This window comes from Coregonus clupeaformis, chromosome 22 (assembly GCF_020615455.1).
Source record: "Coregonus clupeaformis isolate EN_2021a chromosome 22, ASM2061545v1, whole genome shotgun sequence".
Lineage (NCBI taxonomy): Eukaryota > Metazoa > Chordata > Actinopteri > Salmoniformes > Salmonidae > Coregonus > Coregonus clupeaformis.
Window position 1 is genome coordinate 766219 of NC_059213.1, and position 16539 is coordinate 782757.

Here is a 16539-nt window from a genome sequence, read left to right on the forward strand (position 1 = left end):
CAACGTTTTAATTCCCGCGCTTTGGCAATATTTTGTAATGACATCATCGAAATAACGAGGGAAACGCCCATTTCATTTTACACGCGGGTGCGCCGAGAAAATTGACCAATCGCTTCGTGGTAATATTTTCACTGTCCAATAAGAACAACACATATACCAAGCACCTATCATCTACGTTTATCCCTATAGATCTAACCAATCTACGAAGGGTAGCATTGATAATAGAGGCCAATCAGGACCTGTGGTGTTTCGTGTCCGGTGCAGTAAGGGGTCGCAACGTCTGCCGGCTTTCCTTTCCGCGGTCTCGCTTGGCTGAGCTCAGTCTGGATCTCACTGCAATGGCGGAGCAGCAGCAGTTCTACAGCTTGCTGGGCAACCTGATGAGCCCTGACAACGACATCAGGAAACAGTCCGAGGTATGCTCTCAAAATATACTGTGTAGGACGATAGCACGACAGTTGATAACAACGCGTTGAGGCTACACGCTAGAGCTAGTCAATTTGCGATTAGCCCAGCCCACGTGTGAAGCCGAAGTGGACTAGTCTGCAGCTAACTAGTTGGCTAACAAATGTAGCATGGGAAAATTGCTAAATTAATATAAGCAAGCCCGGAAGGCTTCTTAAAAAAATAGTTGAAAGACCCTTCTCTAGCTGTAGCTAGCTAACACGACAGTCTCGCTCATTTGGATTGAACTCATTAGCTAGTTACATAGCTAGCAAGTTAATTATAGACTCATTGATATGCACATCACGTCGGTTAGCTAGCTGCTACTAGTTTAAGTACTTTTATTTTTATTTTTTTTAGGTAGTTAGCTATCTTTGTTCCGCACCTGAAGAGTTAAGAAATCTACCGAAGTAGCTAGCTAATAACGGCAACGTTAATCGACAAGTTAAAATATTATTTGGGCCCCAGTAGGAAATGTAGCTAACGTTAGCTAGTTAGTCAACTACTAGCAATGTTGCAAAACATTTTATAGACCGAAGCTACAAACAACTGTTAGTTAGCTCGCTTACTCGCTAGGTAATGTCAGCTGGTGTGACGATGCATAACTTTAGTTACGAGATGGCTAACAATCTAGTTAGCTATACAGGCGTTATACGCGCCAGCTAATCTACAACTATAAAATACTAAAAAGCTAGTTAGCTAGTTACAATTTAACCAGAAACAAGTGCATAATTCATTAGGCCAATCAGGACCTGTGGGCTTTTTGTGTCAGGTGCGAGGGGTCGTAACTAGGTCGTTATCTAACACTGTAGCTAACTAGCTAGCTTGGTAAGTATGCGTCTTTCATGTGAGCACGCCTGTATTAGAATGAGTGTAATCCACACATCTAACTGGTCAGTTGTGTAGCTAGTTAGTCTGAGACCAGGCTATCCATAAAGATTACTATCACTGACACTATCTACCAGGATTAGCAGCTAACGTTAATCATCTTGTTTCCCACTGTGATTATAAATACGTATCCGTGATAAAGCCGAGCTCGGATCCGTAGCGCATTGTTATGGACGGTCACTTCATCAGGGCTCTGACACTGCATTCAAGTTTAACTATTGAATCTTATCGCACTCATCCCCCACCAGCGGTCAGCACTTTCCTTTATGAAAGACAATGAGTGTCTGCAGCGATGGTTAAGCTCATCGGAATCCTTTAGTCACACAGAGAGAACGTAATGATGACCAGGATTCTATCTACTGGGCAGCAGGGATAGAATAAAACAACTTTTAGATTCAATGGGTTCATTTTTAATATTGTTTTTGGTCAATGTTATGGGAATTGTCACCTGCTGCGAAGATGCTCAGCGCAAGACATAATCAGTCATTAACCTAAAACTTTATATCATACCAAGAAATCCAAACCAAGAGGTTCATGGTGCAGAAACCAATTATCCAGCAACAGCCCCCCAAACATTCCTGTCATAGTGTTAATAACCAGATGTCAGACAGCTGCTGCATTAGACAAACAACTAATGAGTAGCTTCTAGTTAAAATGACAATTCATATTACTCTAACTTATTTTGCCCTAAGGAAGATTTTTATAGATAACACCAATTTCCATCTATGATCCCCAACGCACCTCCATTATCAGGCCAATCGCTTTCAGGAGAACACGTTAATGCTTCCTTTAACTGACTCATTCTCTCTCTTTGCAGGAAGCTTATGACACCATCCCCGGTCAGACAAAGATCACATTTTTGCTGCAGGCCATCAGAGATGCAGACTGTGCAGAAGAGGTTTGTTACATTTTAGTCATTTAGCAGACGCTCTTATCCAAAGCGACATAGAGGAGCAATTCGGGTTAAGCGCTTTGCTCAAGGGGACATTGACAGATTTCTCTTTGTCCGCTCAGGGATTTCAACCAGCGACCTTCCGGTTACTGGCCCAACGCTCTAACCGCTAGGCTACTTGCCGCCCATTGTTGACTCTTAAAGATGAACATTGTCTGAGGGGGGAGAATGAGTTAATGTAAACAAGCCTTGTAAGGACATTAGTCACAAGACAAAGCTGTGTCACAGTACTTTTCTAGCCAAATTCTTATTGCGTAATACCGTTGTCGGGCAGCATCCATTCTATCTTAGGAATTCTGTGTAGTCATTTCAGCTTCCGAGAGTATTCCTCTTGCATTGCATCAGCTCAAATACCCCAAATTGTTTGATGTGCTAACACCAACCTGCACAGTAATACTTTAGACCTATTGCTCATACCTGGCAGTTGTCACATCACTTTGGTCGTGCTCCCCTGCTCAGACATTGCTGACAAATGCCAGATCTAACAGCGCCTGGATTGGGATTTTATGTATCAGCTAACCCCACATAAGTTATAGAAATATGTTTCCTGACTGCACAGTCGATGTGGCACGCAACAATTGGTTGATGAATGCAACGTGGTACACAACAATTGGTTGACGCATGCAACGTCTGAGCAGGGGAACATGATCAGTGTGACAGTCATGTTTGAGTGTCAGTGAGTTGTCCTCTTGACGTTTTATTCAGGTTAGGTTGTGATTGCTCAGCTGCATCCGTTAGCTGTCTCTCTAGGCCCCTCTGTCTGCATCCCAAATTACACCCTATATAGTGCACTACTTTTGACGGTGGGCACTGGTTAAAAGTAGTGCACTGAATGGGCTGTGCGGCCTGGCCCTCCATGCCCCTCTCTCTGGTGACCGTATTTATAGAGCGGTGAAATGGGAACTCTACCAGGAACACCATACCTCTGTTGCCTACTTGAAACGTTTAGATCTTTGTTTCAGATATCCCCTTGTGCAAAACATAGCTGTCATTGTCTCAATGTCAGACAACTTGTGTCCATGTATTGTTTTTCAAATTGTCCCTTTTTTGATATCTACATGGCAGGGTTAAGGACAGGGGGTTGACAAGGGAGACTCATTATGGCGCACCTTTGACCGAACAAAACTGTGGACTTTAATTGTGCTAAACTTGTTGATTTGATCAAATGGAGGCGTTGACCTCTGGTGTAACCATTCAATGTTTCCCCCTCCCCCAGGTCAAGACGATGGCGGCGGTGCTGCTGCGTCGGCTGCTGTCGTCCTCCTTCGAGGAGATCTACCCCGGCCTGACGGTGGACATGCAGACGGCCATCAAGACAGAGCTGGTCACAAGCATCCAGACAGAGGCCTCGCCCAACATCCGCAAGAAGGTCGCCGACATCGCTGCAGAGCTCTGCCGCAACCTCCTAGGTAGGTTAGGGGACAGCTGAGGGGGATCTACTGTTGGACCATGCACAACCTTTATTTTGTATATAAACTTTTTAAAACTATGAAACACTTTAGCTGTGTCCTCTTGGAGATTGATCTTGACAGCTCGACAAGCTCAGTGGTGTATACTAGATTCTCTGTCTTTACATGGTTCCTGTAGATGATGACGGAAACAACCAGTGGCCAGAACTGCTCAAGTTCCTGTTTGACTCGGTCAACTCTGACAACGTTGGCCTGAGAGAGGCTGCCCTGCATATATTCTGGTGAAAAACCCAACCCGTTACCCTCCTAAGACTTCATGATTTGTTGATCTGTGTTCATTCTAGGATGAATTGAGTATAGCCTATGCGGCCTTTGTCATAAAACTCACTGTTCTCTCTGGTTTTCCTCTGTAGGAACTTCCCAGGTATCTTTGGCAACCAGCAGCAGCACTACATGGAGGTGATCAAGAGGATGCTGGTACAGTGTATGCAGGACCAGGAGAACCCGCAGGTGAGTGCCATGCAGGGGCAACACTCCACACCTCCATTTGAATAGAAAATTATAACTCAGCAGACACTTTCAGCTTTCAAAGTCACTCCAACTCCTGTGTCTTGTTTAGGTACATTGTTTAAATGCCTTAAGCTATGTCAAGGACGTAGCAGGGTCTTCATTTCACTGGCTTAGTTTCACACAAATGAATAGTAAATTAAAGCATGACAGAATGTTATGTGGATGATCTGCATCTTTCACAGTAACGCTCAAGCTGTTGCATGTCTTGTGTATGCAACATTTTAATACATGGGGTAAAAATTGAGGAAGGAAAACTCTGAACTGGTCTTAAAGTGGTAGTATCATTGTCTTCCTTATTCACCCCGCCCCCTGTAGATCCGTACCCTGGCTGCCCGTGCTGCAGCCTCCTTCGTCCTGTCCAACGAGGGCAACACCGCCCTGCTGAAGCACTTCTCTGACCTGCTGCCAGGCATCCTGCAGGTGAGACAGGAACCACACGTCTGGTCTAGAGAAATTGGCTTCTTCCAGTCAAATAACTAACAGATGTACCCTAACATATCATCTGACATCAATGGTCTGTTAGCAATTTAATAATGAATCCTTCTCAGATTAATCTGTAGATATAATGTGAGGTGCTATTTTATTGTAATGTTATTTTTGGTTGAAGTAGCTTTACTCATGCCACTGGTGTAACTCTGCCTCTCTCGGTCTCTGGTAAGGCGGTGAATGAGTCGTGCTACCAGGGAGATGACTCTGTGCTGAAGTCTCTGGTGGAGATAGCTGACACGGCCCCCAAGTACCTGCGGCCCAACCTGGAGGCCACCCTTCAGCTCAGCCTGAAGCTGTGTGCTGACACCAACCTGACCAACATGCAGAGGCAGCTGGCCCTGGAGGTCATCGTCACGCTGTCCGAGACCGCCGCCGCCATGCTGAGGAAACACACCGCCATCGTGGCATCCAGCGGTGAGTGATGGACAAATCGCCCCGTCTTTCATTGCCCCAGTCTGGTGTCTGAGGTGTACTGATTGGCTTTTAAGATGAATGTCTGGTCACTCAGATGTACTTTGTAAGGGATGGCAGGAAGCAAGTATAGTTTCTCTCCATGAGAGTTTAAGTACACTGAGAGTGGAGATTCAGTCAATCCATGCTGTCAGAGTTAAATGGATGCAGCTAAAGGAAATGTTATTTTGGGAAGTGTTGTATGAATCATCACACTTTCGTGTGCTGTAGCACTTCAAAGTGCTTTTTCAGTCTCCCAAAGACTCCTTTTGACTGCAGGCTAAAAATGCAGCTGAATAGCTGTTTGAATAGTTATTTTTTCTTCAGGTTTAAGAATTGTCTCAGCAACAGAAGCTAGTATTTAGTTTGGCGTTTTGAGTCCCTATTGGGTAATTTAGTCCAAATGTGGATAAATATTGGTAGTTGACTAAGTGTTCACCATTGTTTATTGTGTCCTCAGAAATGGTCACAGTAACCAACTCAATCATGTATTGGTGTGGTGTGTGTCTGTGTAGTTCCCCAGATGCTGGCTATGATGGTGGATCTGGAGGAGGATGAGGAGTGGTCTATGGCTGACGAGCTGGAGGACGATGACTTTGACAGGTACGGCCTCGCTACCATAGAAATGGAATGAATAGAACGGGCGTCCCCATTCAAGTCAATGATGGCATAATGGGTGGACTGGCGGCTATTGCGAGTCTACTCATAGAGTAGCAAAGCAGGAAGTGTACCATCAATCTGTGCTGTGGTTTGATTCAGCTCAACTGACGTTACAAAAAATACATACCATTGCATGACCCACATCAATTAGCATAATTGGAATCAACATTCTACATTAACATGGAAATTATTGCATCACAATACCAGGCAGCCATTGTGAATGTACCCATAAGTGTACCAGTCAAATTGCCAGGGTTAGAGGGTCCAAGCCTGTTCTATTCATTTTATTTCTATGCTAGCTACATCACAATCTTCAACTGGTACAGCCTACAAAACCTGTCTTTCCTGGACTGCTGATAATGCATACTGCAAGATAATTTACCCTAGCAAAAATGGTTATAGCTCATCCAAACGGTTCAAAGGTGATTGATGGAAGGCATATTCTGGCCATGGTAATGCAGGATGGGCATGTTCACTTTTTTATGTCTGTTTCACAGCAATGCAGTTGCAGGAGAGAGTGCTCTGGACAGAATGGCCTGTGGGCTGGGAGGAAAGATCGTGTTACCCATGATCAAACAGCACATCATGACTATGCTGCAGAACCGTAAGTCTTCTCCTCACGTCAAACACTTCTATTACATCAGTCATATCCAGAATGACTAACAGTCCACGCATTCAACGATATGTTGTAGTGGATTCAACAACATATTATATACACTACAAGTAGACCCTCTTCGAAGTGGCCTCAATCATCAGAATCATGTACGCTAGGTGGCAGGTATGAACCGGCTGTGATGTTGCCTAGCAACACGCCAGTAACTGTATGTTTGTGTGTCAGCTGACTGGAAGTACCGCCACGCCGGCCTCATGGCTCTGTCTGCCATCGGGGAGGGCTGCCACCAGCAGATGGAGGCCATCCTCAACGAGATCGTCAGCTTCGTGCTGCTGTTCTGTCAGGACCCTGTAAGTTTATTCAACCAATCAAATGCATTAATGTATAGTATATGTCATATATCCTGGTTTTGGAAGCACCCTGCTCTACCCACTGAGCTACAGTCTATAAAGCCCTTTGTATATCAGCAGTTGTCACAAAGTACTTTTTAATTCTGTTTAACATTGAAGTTGTTGTGGTTTCTCCTTGATGTGATTTGTTTACCCTTTGTCTCGGTTTCCAGCACCCCAGAGTCCGCTATGCTGCGTGTAACGCCATCGGGCAGATGGCCACCGATTTCGCCCCCCACCTTCCAAAAAGAAATTCCACGATAAGGTATAATGGATTTTTCCACACCGGCACTGTTTGTCAAACTGGATTATGAGAACACATTCATTGTTTTTACATAGGCACTTTCTTTACAAGAGATGGTAAAACTGTCAAACAGGCTCTTAGGCCTGCACAGCTTATCAAACTCATCACTGGTGCTAATTTATATTTTGTTTGTCACCTCAGCTGACCTTTGACCCTGTGCCCTCCCCTCCCCCCAGGTGATCTCTGCCCTACTGCAGACCATGGAGGACCAGACCAACCCACGTGTCCAGGCCCACGCTGCCGCGGCCCTCATCAACTTCACTGAGGACTGCCCCAAGTCCCTCCTTATCCCCTACCTGGACAGCCTGGTCCAGCACCTACATGTCATCATGGTGGCCAAACTACAGGAGGTACGTCTGTTGTTTTTCTGTCTTTGTGTGCATATATGAAAAACATTTAAACCCAAATGGTATTTCTCTGCGACAGTCCTCTGACTTAGTAGTAAAACCCTTTGGGATATGAGAGGTCTGTTCTCCACCACGGGCTTCTCTCGCTGTAGGAACCTGTTACTTAATGTCAGACTACATTTACAATCAAATGTCTATTTGGAATCCGTGAAGGCGCTTGAGCTTTGAGTGTTACCAGTCTCTTTTGGAAAGAAAAATACACATCTTGGTTGATTTCAAACCATGTCCGTCTGTGTAATCGGTTTTGCAGCGCAAACCCTTATCAAGATCTACGTCTTTGTAAATGTGCCTCGGTAGGTCATGATCAATGACCATGTTAAGTTGTGAATGCATTAAGCCAGTGAATTACTCAACTAGGCAATAAGCTAATAAAACCCTCCTCTCTGTCCACCATGCCCAGCTGATCCAAAAGGGCACCAAGCTGGTTCTAGAGCAGGTGGTGACGTCCATAGCGTCTGTGGCGGACACGGCCGAGGAGAAGTTTGTTCCCTACTACGACCTGTTCATGCCCTCCCTCAAACACATCGTGGAGAACGCCGTGCAGAAGGAACTGAGGCTGCTCAGGGGGAAGACCATCGAGTGTATCAGCCTCATCGGCCTGGCCGTCGGCAAGGACAAGGTACACACCCCACACACACTGTTGTCAAGAATTGTAGCCAGGTATACATGCTCATACATAAAGTGTTACATCTCCTACTCTCCATCCATTTTGTATTTGTCTATTAGGTGAAACGTTGGCTGATTGCTCTTCTTTCCCTCTGTCTCAGTTCATGCCTGATGCGTCAGCTGTGATGCAGCTGCTGCTGAAGACCCAGACAGACTTCAATGACCTGGAGGATGACGACCCACAGGTAAGTTTACAGATAGAAATGTGTTGTCTAGAATGGATATGATTATCTGTCAGAATGGGGGAATGTTGTCGGCTCTATTGTTAAATTTCTACCTGCAACGTTTTGGGAACTGAACACACGGCTGGGTTATGTTCAGTAGAGAGCACTGTAGTGAAACGTTTTGCAACCGAAATCGAAAATCTGTGTTATTGGGCATGTTCAAGTAGTGCCTCCATTGTTCCTGGTTTTAAAATGTTATTATATATTTTTTTACTTTAGTTTATTTAGTAAATCTTTTCTTAACTGCTTTGTTGCTTAAGGGCTTGTAAGTAAGCATTTCACGGTAAGGGCTACACCTGTTTGTATTCGGCGCATGTGACAACTAAAAGGTGATTTGAAACGGTTTTCTCCATACTAAACGAACCAGTGGTTGTCTGTTCCCTCAGATCTCCTACATGATCTCGGCATGGGCTAGGATGTGTAAGATCCTGGGGAAGGAGTTCCAGCAGTACCTGCCTGTGGTCATGGGGCCCCTCATGAAGACTGCCTCCATCAAGCCAGAGGTGGCCCTCCTGGACAGTAAGTTCTATGCTGTTGGTATCACAGTAGACCCATATAGAACATTGCAGGGTTCCCAGAGTCCATGAAATCATTAGCCAGAGGTGTTGTAATAGAATTGCTATTATTGAAGTCCAAACACGATGGGAAATGCAGTTCAACTGGCTTGTGGGAAGAGTAGTGCAGCGGTGTCCTGCGGCTAGCTAAGCCCGTTTCTTTCCCTCCCCAGCCCAGGACATGGAGAACATGTCAGAGGATGACGGATGGGAGTTTGTGAACCTGGGAGACCAGCAGAGCTTCGGCATCAAGACAGCCGGTCTGGAAGAGAAGGCCACCGCCTGCCAGATGCTGGTGAGACTGGGCGAGGGGCTAGTGCTGCTCACACAACCATCTAACTTCATTTAAACATGGATACCGTACTGCTTTAGATTTGGAGTCATTTCCAGTTCAGGAATTGGATGAATTTCAATTGTCATCCTTGACACTACCCAAACTCTAGTTTGAGGCTAACCCTGTCTCACTCCCAAGACAGAAAAAGCTGTCTTGCATTTTAATAAACTAAGCATGTGTTCACAGGTCTTCTTTCTAAAAGCCTGTTTCCCTGTGTTCTCCAGGTGTGCTATGCCAAAGAGTTGAAGGAAGGGTTCGTGGAGTACACAGAACAGGTGGTCAAGCTGATGGTTCCTCTGCTCAAGTTCTACTTCCATGATGATATCCTTTTTATGGGAGCGCTCACTCAGTGTTGAACCTGTGATTTGTATTCTATTGAAGACTGTTGTTGGCTGGCTGGGCTAGCTGTGGTAGTGCTGTGGGTGTGACTGTTGTGGTTGGTCCTTGACTGTCCTGTCTCTACGTGTGCGGGTGGCAGCAGCAGAGTCCATGCCCCTGCTGTTGGAGTGTGCGCGGGTGCGAGGCCCAGACTACCTCACACAGATGTGGCACTTCATGTGCGACGCCCTCATCAAGGCCATTGGCACAGAGCCGGACTCGGACGTCCTATCAGAAATCATGCATTCGTTTGCCAAGGTAACCAACCGTCCCCGTCCCACACAGGCTCAGTATCGTTTCTGTAGAATGTAGCATTTCCACACAAATTCACACATCTGTTATGAATTTAAGTTTACTTTTATTTATTCAGTGTTTTTTATGTGGTGATATTCACTTTTAATCTCCTGTGCTGCTACAACAAGCACCTATAGTCTTTACTCTATGCTCTGTGGTTGCCCTACAGTGCATTGAGTTAATGGGAGAGGGCTGCCTGAACAACGAGCACTTTGAAGAGCTGGGAGGGATCCTGAAAGGGAAGCTTGAGGAACACTTTAAGAACCAGGAGCTGAGACAGGCCAAACGACAGGATGAGGACTACGACGAGGGGATGGAGGAAACTTTACAAGACGAGGTGAGCATTCCTCACGATGGGCCTTCTGAGCATTTGCATGAATTGTTAGATGCAAAGTAATGTTACTTGGTGTTAAACGTTAACATTTGCAGCAATACTGATGTGAGCCATGTCATGTTGGTAGTCTAACTGTCCAATTGCAGTGTTTTGTGTGTTCACACTCTAGAATGAATCAACCTATTTCTGCCTTGTCTTGCATGATGCGTTTCTGCGTGAGCCAACAGTTTTCTGTTCCATTTCCCTTGGCAGTGTTTCCTACCATGTGATTGTTGTGTGTTCTCTGCAGGATGAAAACGATGTGTACATACTGACCAAAGTGTCAGATATTTTGCACTCTGTGTTCAGCAGTTACAAGGAACAAGTGCTGCCCTGGTTTGAGCAGCTTCTACAGCTCATCGTACAGCTTGTGGTGAGTATCGTTCCATCAGTCACTCCGATGGACAGACGTGAACTTGGTCCTGGATCGTGTTCGTTAGGGCACACCGTAATAACCTAGTGAACTAGCATTTCAAGTCTTCCCTGTTTCAGCCTGTTTGGTGCCTAATGAACACAACCACGTAGGTGGGGTCACATTGGTGTGCCACAAAATGTGGGACTTAATCAAAAGAAGCTTGGTGCCGTTGATGTCACAGAGCTGACCTTTGACCTCTTGTTGTCTCCAGTGTCCTAGCAGGCCATGGGCAGACAGGCAGTGGGGTCTGTGCATCTTTGACGACGTGGTCGAGCACTGCAGCCCCTCTTCCTTTAAATACGCAGACTACTTCCTGCGGCCCATGGCCCAGTCCCTGTGTGACACCAGCCCTGAGGTGAGACAAGCTGCAGCCTACGGAGTGGGAGTCATGGCTCAGTACGGAGGAGAGAACTACCGACCCTTCTGCACAGGTACCAGACACAATCAGGGATATGTTCTCTACCTCCTGTCTATCCATCTACAGTGCCTTCAGAAAGTATTCACACCCCTTGACCTTTTCCACATTTTGTTGTTACAAGGTGGGATTAACATGTATTTACATTTTTTATGTCAACGATGTACACAAACTCATGTCAAAGTGGAAGAATAAATCCAACATTTGTAGTAAAGAAAGAAATGTAACGCAAATATAAGGTCCCTTGTAGCTCAGTTGGTAGAGCATGGTGCTTGCAACGCCAGGGTTGTGGGTTCGTTTCCCACGGGGGGCCAGTATGAAAATGTATGCACTCACTAACTGTAAGTCACGCTGGATAAGAGCGTCTGCTAAATGATGTAAATATAACGTATTCAAACCCCTGTACATGTTAGAGCTGTGAGTCTTTGTCGGTGAGCTTTGCACACCTCGATTTTATAATATTTGCCCACTAAAAAAATTATTCAAGCTCAGTCAAGTTGGTTGTTGATAATTGCTAGACAGCCATTTTTAAGTCTTGCCATAGATTTTCAAGCCAATTTCAGTCAACTGTAAGGTGAATTTGTCTCCAGTTTCTGTTGGAAAGCAGACAACCAGCGGTATTCCATTTATTTTCATCCTAAAAAACTCCCTAGTCCTTGCCAATGACATCATACCCATAACATGATGCAGCAAACACGTGCTTGAAAATATGAAGTGATGTGTTGTATTTGCCCCCAAACAACATAACGCTTTGAATTCAGGACATAAAGTTAATTTCTTTCTTTTTGTAGTTTTACTTTAGTGCCTTATTGCAAACAGGATGCATGTCTTGGAATATTTGTATTCTGTTCATGCTTCCTTTTCACTCTGTCATTTAGCTTAGTATTGTGGAGTAACTACAGTGTTGATCCATCGTCAGTTTTCGCCTATCACAGCCATTACACTCTTAACTGTTTTAGTCACCATTGGCCTCTTGGTGAAATCCCTGAGCGGTTTCCTTCCTCTCCGGCAACTGAGTTAGGAAGGACACCTGTATCTTGTGGGTGTATTGATACGCCATCCAAATTGTAATTAATAACTTCCCCATGCTCAAACAGATATTTAAGGTCTGCTTTGTTATTGTTACCCATTTACTGATAGGTACCTTTCTTTGTGGTTGAATCTGTTTGAAATTCACTGCTCGACTGGGGGACCTTACAATTATCTGTCTGTGGGGTACAGAAATGAGTTGGTCATTAAATTATGTTACATACTATTATTGCACACGGTGAGTCTTATGCAACTTATTTTGACTTACATTTTAGTCATTTAGCAGACGCTCTTATCCAGAGCGACTTATAGTTAGTGAGTGCATAAATTTTTATACTGGAATCGAACCCACAACCCTGGCGTTGCAAACGCCATGCCGCTACATCCCTGCCGGCCATTCCCTCCCCTACCCTGGACGACGCTGGACCAATTGTGCGCCGCCCCATGGGTCTCCCGGTCGCGGCCGGCTACGACAGAGCCTGGATTCGAACCAGGATCTCTAGTGGCACAGCTAGCACTGCGATGCAGTGCCTTAGACCACTGCGCCACTCAGTGGTCTAAGTCTTGTTAAGCACATCTTTACTCCTGAACTTATTTAGGCTTGCCATAACAATGGGGTTGAATACTTTTTGACTTGAGACATTTCAGCTTTTCATTTTTAGTTAATTTGTAAAAATGTGTAAACAATTCCACATTATGGAGTATTGTGTGTGCGTAGGCTAGTGATATTCAATTTAATACATTTTAAATTCAGGCTGTAATGCAACAAAATGTGGAAAAAGTCAAGGGGTATGAATACTTTCTGAAGGCACTATGCATCTATCTAGGAATATGTTGGCTCTTCCACCCAAATAGCATCATTGATATATTTTTGACTATATTGAACCTAGTTGATGGGCAAACCATGATTTGGACATGCTCCCTTGGCTACAGCCCACTATGGATAGCAACAAGAATTTAAGAGTTATGTTACCTGCACTGCTTATTGCACATTCTACATGAGGGCCTTGACATTTGAGTGTATCTGTCTTTCTATCCCCTCCTGACTGGTTATGTACTCTGCTCTCTTCTCCAGAGGCCCTGCCCCTACTGGTGGGAGTGATCCAGTCTCCAGACTCCAAGATCAAGGAGAATGTCAACGCCACAGAGAACTGCATCTCAGCCGTGGGCAAGGTCATGAGGTTCAGGCCCGAGTGTGCCAACGTCAACGAGATCCTTCCCCATTGGCTCTCCTGGCTGCCACTCAACGAAGACAAGGAGGAAGCTGTGCACACCTTCGACTTCCTGTGTGACCTTATTGAAAGGTGGGGGACTGACTTTACTGATTTGGGTTGTTCATTAGGCTCCGAACGGTAGTTAACTAACAAATGGGGAGTAACTAATTGAACTTAGCCAATAAGAAATGTTTTATTTAGCTTTCTGTTGCTACAAGTTTAGACATTTTCCATTGTGTCGCCTAATGAATGTGACCCGAGTGTTGCAGTTGATATGTTGTAGATGTTGTTCTCTTTTGTTAATAATGTATTTTCCTCCCAACAGCAACAATCCTATTGTCCTCGGACCAGACAATGCAAATCTTCCCAAGATATTCCAGATCATCGCTGAAGGGGTCACAAACGAGTCTGTTAAGAGTGAGGATGCATGCAGCAAGAGATTGGCAAATGTCATCCGTCAAGTGCAGGTCAGCAATTGCTTTGCTTGCCAAAGTTACCTTTTGTTCTATCTAGAAACTTCTGCTTTTGATCAATCAAATTGTGCAAAACAATGAGGAATACTGAATCTTGACTTGAACCAAACAGGTTAATTTGAAACACCTTGTCAGTGTCCGACATTGAAATGTCCTTGGTCTAGTCTGTCAGCAGTTTCTTCATCTAAAAAGGTATTGTGTTCCTCTACCACCCAGGGTTCTGGAGGACTGTGGACACAGTGTGTAGCGATGCTGAATGAGACACAACAGAAGGCCATCCAGGACCTCCTCAACACCGCTTGAGAAGCCTTATCCCCTTAGTTTGTTGGAAAGCAACAAAGTCATGTTTAAACATCTAGCTCCTGGATCTCCTCCTTTCTAGATCACCACCTCCTTTTCCAGCTCTGATCTGTAGCGTGTGTGTGTGGACTTCACTGCAGCCTCCTGCCGCCCTCCCCCCTCCCTATCCCCTCAGTCAGTCTCCCCTGCACTCGACTAACTGTAGGGACCGGGTTGGTTTGTCTCTGAGCGACAGACTCCGCCCCCTCCATAGGATGACCCTTCACCTTTTTAAATCAGTAATGCGTCGACAACGCCCCCTGGAGCGGACTATACCCTCTTCTTGAATCCAGACGGTTGGAGCGTTGTTGGCCTCACCTGCGCAAAGGGAACACAAACACAAGTATTAATCCAGTTTCTTCGCCATCCTGTTAAACTGTTCGGAAATATCTGGTTTTATGATGAAATTGACTTAACCCTTTCACGATAAGTTTGACTGGTGTAGTTGTGCTCTGTGGAACCATGTGAAAATGTCATGTTTACCCAGGTGTAAGAAACTCCTAGAAGTGTCAGACTTGGTAGGACCCAGCCGTTGTATGAGGAGGAGTCTTGACTGGGGAATAGAAGAGGTGGGAGTGTGTACATGTCATGGGGTGACCACTTCCTGCCTCTAGGAATTCACGGTTATTCTATATATTATTTCTTTTGTCTAGGCTTTTTTTGTTTCTTTCTGAAGGCGCCCCACAGTGGCACCTGGAGGAAACGGCCTCTGTATGCCATCTGCTCACTGATCTGAATCTGTCTATTCTCAGACTAACAGCATGTGTGTCAGTGGCTAACTCACACTCTCCTTTAAATAAATGGTAGTGAGAGGAAATCATTATTGTCCGTCTGGGAGATTTAAAACAAACACCTAAAGGGGTTATTTTCCTACTCTTGAAACCCTGTATAGAGGTAGAAGGGTAGGTTTGTTTTTCATGAAGGTTTACACCCATTGAATATGAATGAGGAAAGTTGGTTTAGGATTGTTAATGGTGTCTTTGCCACGATGTGCTGGGTTATGGACATGTAGAAGCATGATTAGAATTTCTTAAGGTGTGCAACAATCCTCAGCTAAGATTTGGTTTAGAACCTTAACACCCCTGCAGGTATTTGGTGGATTCCAACAATATCAACAATAAAATTGACAGAATTGAGGTATTTGTCATTAATTCATCTTTGTGTGCATGCACATGCATGGGTTTTCACTTTCACTGCGAAGTTGGCTTATTATACTGAACAAAAATATACATGCAACAATTAAAGATTTTTACTGCGTTACAGTTCATATAAGGAAAATGTGTCAATTGAAACACACATTAGACCCTAATCTATGGATTTCGCATGACTGGGAATACAGATATCTGTTGGTCAGATACATACAAAAAAAAAAAAGTTTATCGTTGCTCAGAACCAGTCGGTATCTGGTGTGACCACCTTTTGACTCATGCATCGCGACACATTTCTGCATGCTAAATGACGTAAATGTAAATAGTTGATCAGGCTGTAGATTGTGGAATGTTGCCCCACGCTTCAGTGGCTGTGCGAAGTTGCTGGATATTGGCTGGAAATTGAACACGTTGTCGATCCAGAGCATCCTAAACACACACAATAGGTGACATGTCTGAGTATGCAGGCCATGGAAGAACTGGGACGTTTTCAGATCCAGGAATTGTGTACAGATCCTTGCGACATGGGCAGTGTATCATGCTGAAACATGAGGTGATGGCTGCGGCAATGGGCCTCAGGATCTCTTCACCGTATATTTGTACATTAAAATTGCCATTGATAAAATGCAAATGTTGTCGGTAGGTTATGCCTGCCCATACCATAACCCCACCGCCCACCACGGGGCGCTGTACTCACTGTGAACAGAGTGGCCTTCGAAGGTGAGCATTTGCATACTGAAGTCTGATCAAGATCCTGGTGAGGACGACGAGCGCGCAAATGAGCTTCCCTGAGACTGTTCCTGACAGTTAGTGCAGATATTCTTCGGTTGTGCAAAACCAGTTTCATAAACTGTCCGGCTGGCTGGTCTCAGACGATCGCAGGTGAAGAAGCCAGATGTGGAGGTCCTGGGCTGGCGAGGTTACGCGTAGTCTGCGGTTGTGAGGCCGGTTGGAAGTACTGCCAAATTCTCTAAAATGACGGATGTGGTTTATGGTAGAGAAATTAACATTAAATTCTTTGGCTACTTGGTGGAAATTCCTGCAGTCAGCATGCCAATTGCACGCTCCCACCGAATTTGAGACATCTGTGGCATTGTGTTGTGACAAA

At 44.9% G+C, this 16539-nt stretch overlaps 1 protein-coding gene across 1 annotated transcript; it reads left to right on the top strand.

Annotated features, from left to right (window-relative positions):
- The first annotated feature begins 260 nt into the window (after window positions 1-260).
- LOC121536065 (importin-5-like) lies at window positions 261-15419 on the top strand. The gene is given in 25 exon segments (XM_041843368.2): window positions 261-416; window positions 2150-2230; window positions 3501-3693; window positions 3872-3974; window positions 4107-4203; window positions 4579-4683; window positions 4923-5166; window positions 5718-5805; window positions 6360-6466; window positions 6701-6825; window positions 7038-7106; window positions 7109-7129; window positions 7345-7518; window positions 7976-8194; window positions 8343-8426; window positions 8852-8984; window positions 9193-9314; window positions 9578-9674; window positions 9817-9989; window positions 10195-10362; window positions 10649-10771; window positions 11025-11244; window positions 13333-13561; window positions 13797-13938; window positions 14161-15419. Coding segments are annotated over 25 exon segments (3282 nt in total). The 5' UTR covers window positions 261-338; the 3' UTR covers window positions 14248-15419.
- The last annotated feature ends 1120 nt before the right edge of the window (window positions 15420-16539 follow it).